Source organism: Strigops habroptila, chromosome 2 (genome assembly GCF_004027225.2).
Source record: "Strigops habroptila isolate Jane chromosome 2, bStrHab1.2.pri, whole genome shotgun sequence".
In the NCBI taxonomy this organism is placed as follows: domain Eukaryota; kingdom Metazoa; phylum Chordata; class Aves; order Psittaciformes; family Psittacidae; genus Strigops; species Strigops habroptila.
The window spans coordinates 35,805,594-35,822,564 of NC_044278.2; the positions used below are offsets into that span (position 1 = coordinate 35,805,594).

At 41.5% G+C, this 16,971-nt stretch overlaps 1 protein-coding gene across 8 annotated transcripts in view; it reads left to right on the forward strand.

The window, feature by feature from the left end:
* The window catches only part of CASK (calcium/calmodulin dependent serine protein kinase), a 202,193-nt gene extending 193,195 nt beyond the window's left edge, over positions 1 to 8,998 (forward strand). For all 8 annotated transcript variants that reach the window (XM_030477067.1, XM_030477070.1, XM_030477071.1 and 5 more), the window contains one exon: positions 4,652 to 8,998. In XM_030477067.1, the coding sequence (XP_030332927.1) occupies positions 4,652 to 4,828 (177 nt within the window). In that variant the 3' untranslated portion in view covers positions 4,829 to 8,998. The remainder of the gene's footprint in view (positions 1 to 4,651) is intronic.
* The last annotated feature ends 7,973 nt before the right edge of the window (positions 8,999 to 16,971 follow it).

The window sequence follows — 16,971 nt, forward strand, 5'->3', positions numbered from 1 at the left end:
TTGCCTCCATACATGTGTCTCAGCTCCCAGATAGTATTCCTTGTCCTCACTTATCTGCCAGTGGTACTTAACTTTTAATCTTCCAGCTGTAGGATATAATATAGAGATATTTGGGGCAGCTCATATGAGGCAGAAAATGTTTTCCATGGTACACTGGGAAGAGGACAGAAATGTACCTTTTATAGTAGTGGTGGGGAACTACTTGTTCATGCCAAAGAAATATTAGTAGAAGTATTATGTTCTAAATACTTGCATTCATGCTGTAAGACTGTCTTTATTTTAAGCTTTTGTGACTAAAGTCTCTGCAAACAGGGTTTCACTCAGGCACGTGAATTGCTGAACTGAGGCCACGCTTATAAAGCATGATAATTTATGGATCAATTAAATTTAAGGAAAGGGAGGGGCAGGAAATCATAATAGCAACAGACCTTACCCAAATACAGGATCCTGTTTTCCAAGGTTTACTGGGCTGCATGAAGGAGATACGCAAACTGTGTCTGTGTGTGAGCAGCCTGCAAGGCAGCAAACAAAGGCGGAGAGTGTGTTCCATATTTCCCATTCATGCTTCCTTTATGAAAAGGTTCATTTGCATAATGAGTATCCCTTTCTGTTTATCCTCTTATCCTGCTTTGTTTGTTTTACTTACGCTTTTTGAGAACACTTCTGTAAATGACTGTCCTTTTTCCCCCCTTATGTTTTCTTAAATTTCATCTTTGCTTTTCTTTTCATTTTCCTGCACTTGTACTAATCGTACATAGCTGCCAAAATGGTGCAGAAAATTGCCTGTAAGTACCAGCTAGGGGCTGATAAGGTAGTCGTGGTTATTTCAGTAGTTTTAGAATGTAGATATGCTTGTTCCCATTCAACGTTACTTTCACCATTGGAATAAAAATTCAATGTAATGATGACTTCAGATACCTGCAGTAAAATTATCTGCTGGTGAAAAAGAAACTAGAGAGTAAAATTTCTACTTTTACAGCTGTACATCTGAACTTTGTGGTAAAATCAGTGCAGAGGCCTGATCTTAAAAGTATCTCTCTTGAGACACTTTAGCCTGTCAGAGACCACAAAAAATATCTCAGTAACCAAGGACCACACAGCAAGAGGTAGGAGACAAAGTATTATGCTTTCCAACTGAATATAGCAGTGCACTGTGAGCGATTCTGCAAAGCACGAAACCAATAAAAATCATACAGGAAATCTCCCAGAGTGTACCCACCTGTCTAATCACAAAGGAAATGTAAATCAGATTATTTGAGTGCTAAAACAGAGAGAGAAGAGAGGACATCAGAAAACAATGGAGTAGTTCCTCTTTCCTCCAGCTGTTTTCTACCTCACACTGCCCAGGCAGCAGCAAAGAGGAGTTGACAGGCTCCACTTTTTTGATCTAAATCTTTATTGAGCCATGTGTAAATCTTTATTGAGCCAAATTGTTCTGAATTTTAGCTATGCATCCTCCCTTCCTACAGCCAAAGAATAAAAGTATTTTTTTCTCAAGAAGTGTGCAGTCCACCAGCTGTTTAAATTGAGGAGAATTTTTTTCTGTTGGAGCAAAATTGGCAAAGGCCTAATGGTCTGTTTATACATTACTCACAGCCTTAGAAGGGAATATTAGTGATTTGTTGTAGGCTGTGCTTTGGCTGTCACAAGTGGCAGCTATTGTTCTATGTACTTTAAGGCCAAAAAAAAAAAAAACAAAACCAAAACCAGCCCTCAGATACTAAAGGTACTACCTGTGGCCATTATGTACATGGGAGAGACTTAATGGATAAAAGCCATGTTTCACTCCTTTCTGTCCCAGCTATGGTGGAGAGGGAGATTAGGAAAGTGAGCTGAATTCTAGTGATAGGGAAGAAAAGTCTGTTCCAATAACAGACACAGTGCAACTAAACCCACATAAAAGGCCTGTTGCATGAGAGCTGAGGAAAGAAGAAAAGACAGAGATGTTCTGCTCTCAAATGTGGAATTAATGAAGTTGTGGCCACTCATTTGTCTGTCTGCAGCTAGCTGAACATTTCAATAAATATCTTCTTTCTTGACACTATTGAGAGTACAACTGATGGAGAGTATTCTTGGAGAATAATCTGAGGTGTTCACTATTCAAAATTTAATTCAGAAATTTTAGAGAAATTGAGAGGATCTTACTACAGCAAAAATTTGGAGGAAGTGTTAACTTCAAAGATGCATTTTGGCATTTAAGACTTACAGACACAGAGGAAACAGCAAAGTCTGATGTGGTTTTGAATGTACAAATAGATACTCACAAAACACAAACACATATGAGATTTGGTCACAGAATAAAAACAAAAATCAAGAACTGTAATCTCTTTTTGCAAAACTTGAGAAAGTTTGAACCTATTTGAAAACTGCTGCAATGGCCTTTCTCAAACTTATTACTGCTGCTGGAACTTTACGAAAGAAGTAACATTTTACATTTCCAACAGACTAGGAAATTTAGATATTCCAAAATAAAGTTAGATCTAGGAGAATCTAAGACAGAGTAATATTAAAATTCAATTAGTTTTTGAAACACTTAGTTTTGTGACATCTAGATGTACAAGGTAAAAATTCGTATTCATTCTTCTTTATCTTCTAGTTGGGGTTTTTTTAAAATGTAAGTTTTTCAGATTTTTATTGTCAGTCACAGTAAGATAGATGCTTTACTGAGAAAAGCTCATTCTCATATTTGTAGGCAAAGGAAATCTGAATAGCGGTTAAAAAGCTACATAGGACTTAAGAGTTCTAAGGCTTCATGGGGGGGTTTCAGGTACTGTTAGCCTTGTGCCATGAGATTAAAACTCTTTTAAAGGTGCAATATGACTTTGTGAAGACTGGCTTTAAATATAAAATAAATCTTAGCTACATATATTTAAAGCACTGAAAATATTCTGCTTGACAAGTATGATTTTTTTTCTTTGTAGGTTAATTTAAGCAAAAAAGTTTAGATCCTCTGCTGATACAAATTGATGTCTCTTTCGGAATCCACGAGAAGTTGGCAGTGTACCTAACTAGGTTTTTGGCTTAATGACACTGAGCCATATGAAACATTCCACAAAAATATTTAATATTAGTATTGATCCATATTGTCCAATTTCTTAACAGAAGAAATCGTATTTCCATGCACTGGTATTTTCTACGGAAGTTCCAGGCATCACTGGCGATGCATAATTGTCCATATAAGGAGCATCCCTTGTACAGAGTACAAGGAATATTTGTCTAACTTGGAATGAAATTTGTAGTGATTATCACGTGAAGGAGACATATCCCCCCTCCCCTCATTTGAGCCTGCAGCTTCTGGAGAGAAGCAGAACTGTTAACTTTAGTGCAGAACTTCTCCTCCAGAAGTGGCTGGTTTCATTGCTATAGGAAAGGAGAACTGTCTCAGTGCAGGTTGTTCCCTTCAGAGGACCTGAAAGCCACTGTTCCACAGCTACTTGTCACTGTAATTAGAGATACTTGGGAAGCTAAAACAGAAAAAAAGGGGAGGAGGGGAATTTCTTATTAGATGGATAGAAGTCTGTTCCCAGAATAATTTCTTGTGAAAACAGCTACAGGCACTGTGCCTGTGCTTCCTGCAGCCTAAAACTCTGTTATAATGAAGTGTATCCCAATTGACTGATCAAGTAGGATGGCCTAACAGATAATACAGAGCAGCAGGAGTTTATAATATTCATATATAATTTTTTCCCATATCCACCCCAAACCTGTGGGGCAGAACGGACTTGATCACTTTCCTGTGGCTATTTCAAGGTTCATGAAAGCAGCAAATTATTTCTTTTTGTTTTTCTTTTCTTTTCTTTTCTTTTTTTTTTAATTTTGAAGGAAATTTGAAGGAAGAAAATTCAAACTTATAATTGTTGCAGAGCATTAGAAAGAAGCTGTTTGCAATCCTGCTCTCTCAGAAAGGCAGACCTCACTAACAAAGCCCATCACTGTAGTGTTGCTGGCTGCACAGAGTCTCGTAGCACACCCACAAAGTAGGATGCGCTTGTTTCTGTAAAGACATTGACACCAAGCCATGGAGAGCAGCAGTCTTCTGTCACTGGCCCTTCTTGAGAATGGGCTGTGTGGTTCATCTTCACGATCTCACACTAAGAGATGCTGGGAATGGCATGCTCTGAAATAGGAACCACAAAGTAATATGGAGTGAAAACTTCCTTATCAGAAAATGATTATTAAAGGAAGTAGGCCCAGAAAACTGATGTTGAACAGAAAACATTGCCAAAATCTGGAACAGCTGATACCTGACGATATACTCATCCTGTTTCTCATGTTCTTACCTGGACATAGGTCAAACTTGTGCTCATACTTCTGCACTTCAAACATTTTATTCATATATGGTCTCTGTTGCTCATGTCTGTGCTGCTTTTCTAAGCTTCCATCCTCTGCCTTGCTTTGTTAACAGTAGACTTGTTTTTTGTCTCAGTATTAATATCTGAGTGCTGTTTGAATGTCAGCTTCAAGAGAGAGATTGTGCCATTTCTCCTGTGCAATTTCCATAGATTGAGGTGGGGGATCTAAACCACCTAGGCCTCCCTAAGGCTTTTTTGCCCGTTTCCTTCTCCGTAAGTAACAGTTAGAAAGCTGGTTTAGAAGCGTACAAAAGGATCCAACTTCTCTCTCTCATTTTCTTTTCTGACCCCCCGAACAGGATGAATCTCTTCAGCGCCTGCAGAAGGAGTCTGAAATCTTACAGAGAACATATGCACACTACTTTGACCTAACAATTATCAACAATGAAATTGATGAAACTATCAGGCACCTGGAGGAAGCCATCGAGCTTGTGTGTACAGCCTCACAGTGGGTCCCAGTCTCCTGGGTTTACTAGACCAGTCATGAGAGAATTGAAAAGAAAAAATTTGTCATTACTGGGAACCACCTCATACATGGAAAACCTCTTCGTTATTGACCTTATGTCAACAGGTCTTGGCCCCTAGAGACTACCTAGATGTAGTGTGACCTAAAATATAATTATTGTCATGTCCGAATAGATAGGAGGAGGGGGAAAAAAATCAAACACTAATTTAAAGAGACAGTATCTTTTTTTTAATCATTTCTCCTAAACTTTAATAAAATGTATCTTTAAATATATGTATTATTCAGTCCTTTGGAATGTTATATTTTTGGAAATCATAGCTTTTTATTTCAAGGGCCCCTAAAAACTGCACAAAATAGATGCTGCTTTCTATAATCTATTTTAATAGTAATAATAATATGATTCTGTTACCTTAACTTGGGGGTGGAACACTACATTCTTTTTAGAGTCTGATTTTATGGATTGGAATACTTTGCTTTCCTTTATTTATTTGAAGTAATTAGTCTAGTGGTTACGAAACAAATTCATAAATTTTAAAGGCCTTTTTTCACGCTTTTTTTTTTCCTAGGATAGCATTTTTAAGTACTTTTGTGTAACATCCAGATAATGTGATACTGTCTCTTTGAAGAACTCTGTAAAACTTTTAGAAATTTGAAATTGGGTCTTGACTCTTAATGCATGTGGACAGTCGCAAGCGTTCATGCCGTTGGTGTATCTGTGTTGATAAAACCTGTAATCTACAGCAAAGTACATTCCGTTCATGGGAACACGTACCCAAGGGAATAAAGTAAAATATTATTCTGACTAAGTTGTAAACCTATGCACATCCCTTGCATTTTGGGCAACTTTATAAAAAAAAAAGAAAAAAAAAACAAAACTGATTTTTATTAATAATAATCATGTAGTGAAATGTGTTTGTAATTTTGTCTCAATTTAATTTGTTGTAAGGTGGGAGGGGGCAATTACTGGTTTCACCATTTCAGATCCGTGTTGTCTGAGAGTATTAACGTTTTAATTAAGTTTAAGCAAAGAAATGCTGATTTTTAATATGTATGTAATTGTTTAAAAATGCACACATTTTAAAAGAAAATACTGTGCAATGAAGAAACCAGTTTAGGCATTGCGATAAACTGACTATTCCAAAAGACTCATCTACAACAGCCCTGTAAATTCCTTTAAAAATGGTAATTGACTCTACAGTCTGACCAATTTTTTTTATTTTAAATATACTTCCTTTTATGTGTTCAACAATTAAATGCTTTTGGGTCCTTCATTTCATTGCAGGGAGTTTCAAGAACAAATCAGCGGCTCGTGCAGTAAGGTTTCTTACAGTCTGTTAAGGGAAGGCCCTTGGAAAGGCATAGCCTGTAGCGTGTTCCAGGGGCTCTGCTCCACCTGTACAAGCACAAGTTAAACTAATTTAGAATTAGAGCAGAGCCAAGTAAGAAAATTTAACCATGTGCTGACCTGGTGTTTTGTTTCCCTTCTTCATGTGCTTACTGGCCCAGGTGGTTTGCATTTTTTTCTGAAAATGGATACAGGAGCAAGCATTGCCACCTCTTTTTTAGGTGTCAGAAATGCAGTGTTCCTTCAAATGATTTATCTTCAAGGCTCGGTTGGTGTGCTGTTGTGTAGTATGAAGTTTAGTGCTTATATTGAAATGATACAGTGTTCTCAAAGGATTTATCCTCAGAGTTGAACTGTCAGCTGTAACTGATCTGTGGGCTGCTCCAGTTGTTTGGCACTGCTGCACATGTAATCAGAAAAAGTTCTCACAGTTGAACCTTTATAATAGGGTTAATTATCTGAAACTGAACATGAGCTGGCAGCGGGCACTCACAGCCCAGAAAGCCAACCGCATCCTGGGCTGCATCAAAAGAAGCGTGACCAGCAGGTCAAAGGAGGTGATCCTGCCCCTCTACTCTGCTCTCGTGAGACCCCATTTGCAGTACTGTGTGCAGTTCTGGTGTCCTCAACATAAAAAGGACATGGAGCTGTTAGAGCAAGTCCAGAGGAGGACCATAAGGATGATAAGAGGGCTGGAGCACCTCCCGTATGAAGACAGGCTGAGAAAGTTGGGGCTGTTCAGCCTGGAGAAGAGAAGGCTGCTTGGAGACCCCACAGTAGCCTTCCAGTACCTGAAGGGAGCCTACAAGGATGCTGGAGAAGGACTCTTCATTAGGGACTGTAGTGATAGGACAAGGAGCAATGGGTTTAAACTTGAAGAGGGTAAGTTCAGGTTAGATATAAGGAAAAAGTTCTCTATTGTGAGAGTGGTGAGGCACTGGAACAGGTTGCCCAAAGAAGTGGTGAATGCTCCATCCCTGGCAGTGTTCAAGGCCAGGCTGGACAGAGCCTTGGGCAACATGGTCTAGTGTGAGGCATCCCTGCCCATGGCAGGGGGGTTGGAACCAGACGATCTTAAGGTCCTTTCAAACCCAAACCATTCTATGATTCTATCATCATATAGCACATAGGTTGCTAATCTTCTGCCTACTCCTACTGCAGGTTGGGTGGTCAAATCTCTGTTCTTGCAAAATCCTTAGGCAAAGTCTAGGTCCAGCTAAGCCTCCTAGCCAGCGAGGTCAGGCAAGGTGTTTATCTTGTGCAGCACCCATAGTTCAGCTTGCAGCCTGCAGCGCAGAAGGGAAGTTGGTCCATCACTTTACCCCACCTGACTGCATCTCAAAGCAAGTACTGTAACCAGGTCCTTGAGTTTGTGGTTTGTGAAGTGCTGGAAACTAATTGATGAGAAACAATCTGTGTGAGCCTTGTGTAAGCAAGCCAGCATGTAACAGGGAACCTATGGGAGTAATACTAGCTGCTTGCGTGTTCTGAATTTAGCCCCTGAAAAAAGGGGATAGGTGCAAACTGTGAACTATTTAGTGAGCAAGAGGTACTTCTTCAAGTAGTTGTGTCATGTCACTCTAGTCCTGGACGAACCTTATTGGGTGTTCCTGTAGATCAGCTGTTACAATAGGAGTATCACATGCTAGCTGAGCTCATCGAAGTGACAGATTCATTCATTCTCAAAACTACCTCTTTTCCCAGTAAAGCACAAAGGTGGGACAACCTACTACTGAAAATCAAGCAGTGGAGTGTTTCTGATGTTAGAAATACAAACTTCTTCTCTGGTAAGCATTGGTATATGACTTCAATGACACCTTCTTCTTCTGAAATGTTTATGACATTAAACAGGTAAATAATTTTTATAATTGGGGTATAGTCCACCATAAATGTTTTGACTACACACTTTTGACTCTGTCAAAGTGAATTTCTTGGAGTTTCTGTGTACCCATCCTATAAGAAAGAAAACTCATAATTCCCATGAGGGTGCTTCTGCCTTATGTAGATGACAATAAGTAGTGATACAATGTAACTAATACGCTTTTCTTCTCTTAAGTGGAGCTACCATTCAGTTAATATTACACAGTAGAAAGACTAACTTGGAGAGCTCTGTTTCTTTTATTCCCATGTATAGCCTTTTATCAAGGGACAAAAACTGTAAAGCACATCAGTTAGCATACTGTCCTGCCTCCTCTTTACCATAGACTGTTTTCCTTGTGGGAACCTTCAGTAGCAAAAGATTAACTTGGAACCCCCACTACGCTTTAACTGCGGCTTAACCAGGCAGCCCAGTGAGCTCTGTGAACTGGTTTCAGCACAGTCCCAGGAAAGCACAGAGCAACTCCAGGGACGACTCAGTCTGCCCGATGAACGCCTTCTCTCCCTCCTGCCTTGCCCAAACCCTTCTGATGCATCTCTGGTTTTTGTGTGGTGTGTAGAGGGCAAAAGGCTGCCATAAATTCTGCTGGAAGCTTCACTTGCATAGGGAAGACTCATGCAGGTGCAGAGCTATTGTTATGATATTTAATTTTTTTCCAATCCCCAACTGGAGAAGGGTCCTCCTAGTATTGTAAATATCACTGCATAATTTAGAGCATCTCTTGGACTTCTCTAAATTCATGCTGAAATGTGACCTCAGAAGCAGCCCTGGGATTGGGAAGAAACAAATATTTCTGTTTGCCCGTTTTATACTTTATTTTTGTACAGGGGTTCATAGATTTGTAAAGAAAACTTGGTCTTATCGGTATGCTGCCTCAGTCTGACTGATGCCTGTGATTTCGAGGTGTTAAAGTTAGTCCAATAAATGTTCATCAACCTCTGCTTCCATTTTCTTAATAAAAGTATACTAGGTTATTCAATGTCTCAGAGTGATAAGATTATTGTATGGAAAAGGTAACCTAGTTTAAACAATCCTGGACACTGTCATGCAACTATTTAAAATCAGAGGGACATTTTTAATCTCATCACCAAAACTGAATTCTTCAGTATGTTTTAGCATTAGTTATCTTTTTATTTGATTTGGGTCAAGAAAGATGCTGTGCCACTAGCCTCTAAGTGAAAAATACTGCTACCTACTACAGAAACTTCATTAGTAAGGTTACTCAGTTGATTTTGAAATGACAACATAGACGAGGATGCACGAGCAGCACTGAACTGGAGTGTATACTTCAAGAACTTGATACCAGAGCCATTAGGGAAAATTAATGCACAGGTTAACTTCAGTATTTGTTCCATTTTTATTCTTTTCTCTAAGTAAATTATTTATTATTTAAACAAATACTTGGAAATACTGCCAAAGCTCATGATTTTCTGCAAATCTAGACTGAAATATAAGATGCAAGCAGTTCTGAGCCCATTCTCTTCCACTGCAATTAGTTCTCAACATCTTTAATGAAGGCAGTTAGAACTCAATTTCGGGCTTTAAAATACTTGTAGAAGAGGATTTGTGAAAACTAAAGGAAAAGTACATTTCTTGACTGTCTCGAATAAGAGTCATCTGTTTTTGTAAGTTAAATTAACAGAGTATGAGGTAAAGCAGATAGATACTACAAAAAGTCTGCTTTCTTTATGTAAAGCACATTCATTTTCTTAATAAGCCGGTCTCTCAGACTAGTTTCTTCACTTCTTTTAATGAGCTAAGAAATACCCACAACTCTTACCAAGGAGACTGCTGCACATTATGTCAAATAGTCACATATAAATTAAAGTCCTGCACAACAGGAAATATATCATAGACAAACAGGGCAGAAGTAACTTCTCATGAGTGATTGTGCCTTGTGTGCATACCATGATTTTCTACTTGCTGATACACAAGTTAGTGCACCTACAGTCATTTTTACTTTCTCCCCCTTAAGTGATTTTTAGCAGTCCTCCAATTCAGTGAAAGCTGGACTGAAGCAAATACAGAATCTTTTTGACTTCTTATGATTTAGCCTCAGAGTTAAAGGCTTTTAAAGCCTCTTTCCCAGACCTGTACGTTACGTAAATAACTAATTCTTACCTCGGAAATATGTTTCCCGTAGCTGTAATCCAATTAAGATTTTAGGCAGCTAGAAAGTTAATTGCTTTACATGTAGTCTTAACACCTTTCTAAGAAAAAAATAAAGGGGAGAGGGGGATGTATATGCATGTTCAGGCATTCTGCTGTTTGTCTTTTTAGCAACTGCCATGGGAAGATCAGAAACAAGCAAACTGAATCTGGCCACCTGTCTACCATATGTTCTTATGATTAATGTGTAACTTGAGCCTGGGTTTGTGTTGTGGAAGAGAACTGAACTAGTAGCACATTCCACGCTGTGTCCTTGCAAGAGTTCATGTTGAGTGTTAGCAAAGTAATTCCAAATTTTCCCTTATCAGTAGCTAATTTTTCTATCTATCTGCATAAAGAAAATACTAAAGGGGAAGGGTATTTGGTTGTTGTAACTCATCTTGGAACTGAAACATGAGTCTGTTTTTCTCCATGGCTGGCCATCCAGATGCAGACTTCTTCACTGCTTTTCACTAGATGGTTGTGGTGGGCCAAGTCCTGAAAAGAGCAGGAATAACATGTGGATTATGCTGAATGTCGCAATTAACAAAGCAGGGGATATATCAAAAGCTTTAATTTTTCGACCCCAGTCTAGGGCAACAGTCAACAGCAAAAGCCCAAAACTTAAATGGCAACAGAAAACATTTTACTAAATAAAATTAAGCATCTTTCTGGACTCCAGCAATCAGAAACAACGTGATAGTTAATGACCAAATTCAATCCACAGAGCAAGGCAGCCTAAGCTTAGGCTTTAATTGCCCTTCGTTTTTCCCTCGTCATTTGAAAATCCCCAAACCTTACTTGAGTAATCCACATGCTCTCTTTAAGAGTTCATACCCAACCCTATTTGGATTTGTAAGGTACCTGCCAATAGAAATTAAACATGAGGATTGCATGAACAAAGACAAGAGTAAGTCGCTTACAAAGAAAACAAACAGACAAAGGCTGAGAAACAGAGCAGCAGATTTGAGAACATGAGAACTGTGGTGGACTCCAGGAGTCATCTGCTGTGCAAGACAGGGTAAGCCACTGCATTTCTCCCTGCATGTACCTCCTGCATCGTGCTTGCTATCTTTTTAGGTTGCAAGCTATGTGGATAAGGACCTGACATTCACCACGTGCTTTAGTGTCAAGTATAGGAAGGCTGCAAGGTGGTACCAGAACACACAGGTATTAACGACTCTTCCAGTGCTTAAAGTTGATGGTGAGGCTGAACGTTCCCCAGCCCCCGAGCAGCATTTGCAGGCACGCCCTATGTAAAGCAACTTGGGGTTTCATCCCCCATCACAGTAACATTCAATGCTCAAATATGTATTTCAGTAGGTGCTGTAGATACAGGTGTGATGTTCACTGTGTGCCCAAAGGACAGGCAGGTTTCCACCATGAGATGTACTTTAATCAGAGGTATTAAACACTAGCTCTTCTAATACTAAGCTGCACAGACAGCATCCTGTGTAAGATCTTCCATTGACCACAGACTGAGACATGAGAAATCCACTGGGTTGGAAAAAGGGAAGAGGGTTTTCTTGGCTCAGGGTAGACACTCACCAGGAAGGCTTCATTGCGCCAAGGAAACTGCTCACAGAGCTTAAAATCTGGGACTTCATAGTCTGTGGGATGTAGGTAACTTTATAGCTGTAGCATTTTGTGATTTATTTCCAGCTTTGGGGCTCTGGGCCTTGTTTTTTTAAACTGTCTTGTCTTCTCCACCAGTTGCAATGCTCCTTCTCCTACAGTCTCTGCATCTGCCTCCTGGCTGGTTGTCATTGTTTTCCGAAGTGTTTCTGACAAACTTTGTCCCGTTTTAATGATTTAATGAAAAAAAATTCCCTCTCAAAAAGGTCAGTTCCATATATGACATACTTGAAGGCTATGTGGTGGTTTTTATTGGTTGATGTTGCCATAAATACCAAACTGTTGAAACTTTACATGTAAATCTTGGGTTTAAGTAAGTCCAAAGTTTTAAATATTTAAGCCGTGTTTTAAAGCTTGGGGGCCTTTTATTGAACTGTATCATAAAAGCATATGAATTCACATAAAATTATGGGTTTATTGCTATAAGACTTCACAAATTTAACATAGCCTGACAAGGAGAAGACAACTGACGGAAAAGACTAAGTCTTTCAGAAAGAGAAGGTGAGGTGTCTGGGTGAATTGAGATTGAAGTAAATGATCAAAACACCCAACTGCACTAAAAAAATAAGATTAGAATGAAAACAGAGTGCCTGGAAATCCAAAAAAGGTAGGCATTATTAAATATATATATATGCAGATCATTATCCTGTGAATTGGTTGTTAAAGGCAAAATTCATTCCTGTGCCAGCAGCCAGCACAAGGGCTGTGCACCTAGCATTGCACACAAAGCTTCAGCAGAAGGGCAGAGAGCCTGGGTTAAGGCTAACCATCCATGCAAGAGGGAATTTGGGAGGCAGTGGGGAATTCTGGAAACAAAACTTCAGCCAGAGCTGCTCATGGTCTTCTGCTGAGCTCCTCGTGAGATGGGATTTTTAACCCATTATGACAGCAGCACATAGTGCACTAGAAAGTTGTCCCTGCTCTTCTAGCACCTTCTTTCCCACCCAAAGGGCACTCTTGGAAAGGTCCAGTTTCTTTGAATGGAGCTGCAAAAGTAAGTTTATTTCTGCTTGAAATCTGTATTCCTGACACTGTTTCAGCCATCACACTGATGGATAAGCAAACTTGTTCATACCAGTGTAGTAAGAGTAGATGTTTCTTATGTCATTACCTGACTAAAAACAGTTGGTGGTCTGTTACACTTGTCTACTTTCTCAGGGAGGATTGAACAATATTAGCCAAATAAATTACTTAGATACATCAATAGGATTATTTTGGCTGGGGAGCTCTGTGGAAAAGGACCTGGGGATCTTGGTGGACAGCAAGCTCAGTATGAGTGAACAGTGTGCTGCTGCAGCAAAGAAAACCAACAGGATGCTGGGTTACATCAATGAGGGCATCACCAGCAGAGATAACGATGTCATTATCCCACTCTACTCAGCACTTGTCAGGCTGCACCTGGAATGTTGTGTTCAGTTTTGGTCCCCACTCTACAAAAAAGATGCAGACAGGCTGGAGAGGGTCCAGAGAAGGGCCACAAAGATGACCCAAGGACTGGGAAGCCTGCCATATGGAAAGGCTGAGAGAACTGGGTTTGCTTAGCCTTGAGAAAAGGCAGCTCGGGGGAGACCTTATCACCATTTCCAGTGGGTGGCTACACAGAAGATGGAGACTCCCTTTTTACAATGAACCACATGAAAAAGACGAGGGGTAACAGGCACAAGTTACTCCTGGGGACATTCTGCCTGGACACAAGAGGAAAATGTTTCACAGTGAGAAGAATCAGCCATTGGAATAATCTCCCCAGAAAAGCTGTGGATTCCCCAACACTGGACATATTTAAGAGCAGATGGACAAGGTGCTGAGACATCTTGTCGAGATGGTGCTTTTGCCAAGAAAGGTTGGACTTGATGATTCTTGAGGTCCCTTCCAACCTGGTATTCTGTGATTAGATGGGCAAGTATTACAGCCCTGATGGACAAGGATTTGACGCAGGCCCTTGGGAGTGAGACTGCCTTCTGTGCTCCGCGAATCTTGGGTCAAATGTGTCCTGAGCTGGACCTCAGGTGTAACAGTGTCCACAGTTGAGACTCAGTTATAATGGTTGCCAGCAGTCACTGGAGGACCCATCACAGAAAAGGTCTGAGACAAGAACAGGGAAACCCAGCTCCATTCTTAAAAGTAACAGCTAGGATGAAGAAAGTAGAAAAGCCTCAGGAATCAAAGTGAACCTCCACATCCCCATGGAATACTCTGGTGAAGGTCATTGTGCTCTGTGGCACAGAGCAGAGATGTCTCGCTTGTCTCTAGAATTTGTGATCATTTGTGTCCCACATTGCCTGTGATCTGGGCAGAGTTGGTTAACTGGCTTGCTCACAGATGCTTTCAGAGGAGACAAAGGGAGCTTCCTAGCTCCCATAACACTTACCACTTTCTAGGTATCTCCATTAAAACAAGACTTAGTACCTTCTAGGTCTCTCCTAAACAAAGCTGGTTTTTTTTACTCTTGCTACTGCGAAATCTTAGTTTCATGACTTATCTCATTTACTTCTGTCACCAATCTTTATTTCTGCTACATTGTTTCTGAGGTGGCAAGACATAAGCTGGACATGTTCCAGATCAGGATGTACTACGAAAAGTCACAATAGCCTATTGCATTATCATTTGCTATTTTTCCTGTCCCAATCCCCACTTTGTTACTTACAGCATTTTTGTTTGGTTTATGCCAGTTCAGTCCTTCACAGCAATTCCCAGGTCTTTCTTCTCTCAAGAGCCCAGCCATGCTAGTGAGGAGTTCAGATTTTGTCTTCTGATAGATATTACCTTACATATAGAATACAATCACAGAATAGTTAGGGTTGGAAAGGACCTTAAGATCATCTGGTTCCAACCCCCCCCGCCATGGGCAGGGACACCACACACTAAACCGTATCACCCAAGACTCTGTCCAACCTGGCCTCGAATGTTGCCAGGGGTGGAACATTCACAACTTCCTTGGGCAACCTGTTCTAGTGCCTCACCACCCTCACAGTAAAAAACTTCTTCCTTATACCTAACCTAAACTTCCTCTGTTTAAGTTTGAACACATTAACCCTTGTCCTATCACTATAGTGCCTAATGAAGAGTCCTTGTCCAGCATCCTTGTAGGCTCCCTTCAGATACTGGAAGGCTGCTATGAGGTCTCCACAGAGCCCTCTCTTCTCCAGGCTGAACAGCCCCAACTTTCTCAGCCTGTCTTCATATGGGAGGCGCTCCAGCCCCCTTATCATCCTCATGGTCCTCCTCTGGACTTGCTGTAACAGCTCCATGTCCTTCTTATGTTGAGGACATCAGAACTGCACACAGTACTCCAAGTGAGGTCTCACAGGAGCAGACTAGAGGGGCAGGATCACCTCCTTCGACCTGCTGGTCACGCTTCTTTTGATGCAGCCCAGGATACGGTTGGCTTTCTGGGCTGCGAGTGCGCACTGCCGGCTCATGTTAAGCTTCTCGTCAACCAACACCCCCAAGTCCTTTTCTGCAGGGCTGCTCTGAATCTCTTCTCTGCCCAACCTGTAGCTGTGCCTGGGACTGCCCTGACCCAGCTGTAGGACCTTGCACTTGGCTTGGTTAAACCTCATAAGGTTGGCATCGGCCCACCTCACAAGCGTGTCCAGGTCCCTCTGGATGGCATCCCTTCCCTCCAGCGTATCAACCGAAACACACAGCTTAGTGTCATCAGCAAACTTGCTGAGGGCACACTCAATCCCACTGTCCATGTCGCCGACAAAGATGTTGAACAGATTGGTCCTAACACCGATCCCTGAGGGACACCACTCGTTACAGGTTTCCAACTGGACATCGAGCCATTCACCACAACTCTTTGCGTGCGGCCATCGAGCCAGTTTTTGATCCACCGAGTGGTCCATCTATCAAATTGATGTCTCTCCAATTTAGAGACAAGGATGTCATGCGGGACAGTGTCGAACGCTTTGCACAAGTCCAGGTAGATGACGTCAAATGCTCTGCCCCTGTCCATCAGTTCCGTGGCTCCATCATAGAAGGCCACCAAATTGGTCAGGCAGGATTTCCCCTTAGTGAAGCCATGTTGGCTGTCACCAACCACTTCATTGTTTTTCATGTGCCTTAGCATGTTTTCCAGGAGAAACTGCTCCAAGATTTTTCCAGGCACAGAGGTGAGACTGACTGGTCTGTAGTTCCCCAGATCTTTCACCTTCCCCTTCTTGAAAATGGGGGTTATATTACCCTTCTTCCAGTCATCAGGAACTTCACCTGACTGCCATGATTTCTCAAATAGGATGGACAGTGGTGTTAGCAACTTCATTCGCCAGCTCCTTCAGGACTCATGGATGGATTTCATCAGGTCCCATGGACTTGTGCACGTTCAGGTTCTTAAGATGATATCGAACCTGACCCTCTCCCACAGTGGGCCTAAGGTCTTCATTCTCAAGTCCCTGCATCTGCTTTCCAAGACTTGGGTGGTGTGGTCAGAGCCTTTGCTAGTGAAGACTGAGGCAAAGAAGTCATTAAGAATCTCAGCCTTCTCCAAATCCATGGCAGCCAGTTCTCTCGATAGCTTCTGGAGAGGGCCCACATTGTCCCTAGTCTGTCTGTTTGCTACATACCTATAGAAGCCCTTCCTGTTATCTTTCACATCCCTTGCCAGATTTAATTCTAGCTGGGCCTCAGCTTTCCTAACCTTGTCCCTAGCTTCCCAGACAATGTCCCTGTATTCTTCCCAGGCTGCCTGTCCTCGCTTCTGCCTTTTATAAGCTTTTTTCCCCCCTCAAAGTTTCCTCAGCAGCTCCTTATCCATCCATGGAGGCCTCCTGGCCTTCCTGCCGCATTTCTTTCCAGTAGGGACGCAACACTCCTGAGCTTGGAGCAGGTGATCCTTGAATATCAACCTTAGGCCCCCCTGCCCTCTAGGGCTTTATCGCATGGAATCTTACTAAGCAGGCTCCTTCAGAGGCCAAAGTCTGCTCTCTTGAAGTCCAGGGCAGTGAGCTTGCTGCGCGCCCTTCTCACTGTCCTGAGGATCTCAAACTCGACCATCTCATGATCGCTACAGCCAAGGCTGCCCTGGAGCGTCACATTCCCAACTAGTCCCTCCCTGTTGGTGAGCACAAGGTCAAGCATGGCACCTCTCCTTGTTGGCTCCTCTATCACTTGCAAAAGGAAATTGTCTTCCACATGATCGAGGAAC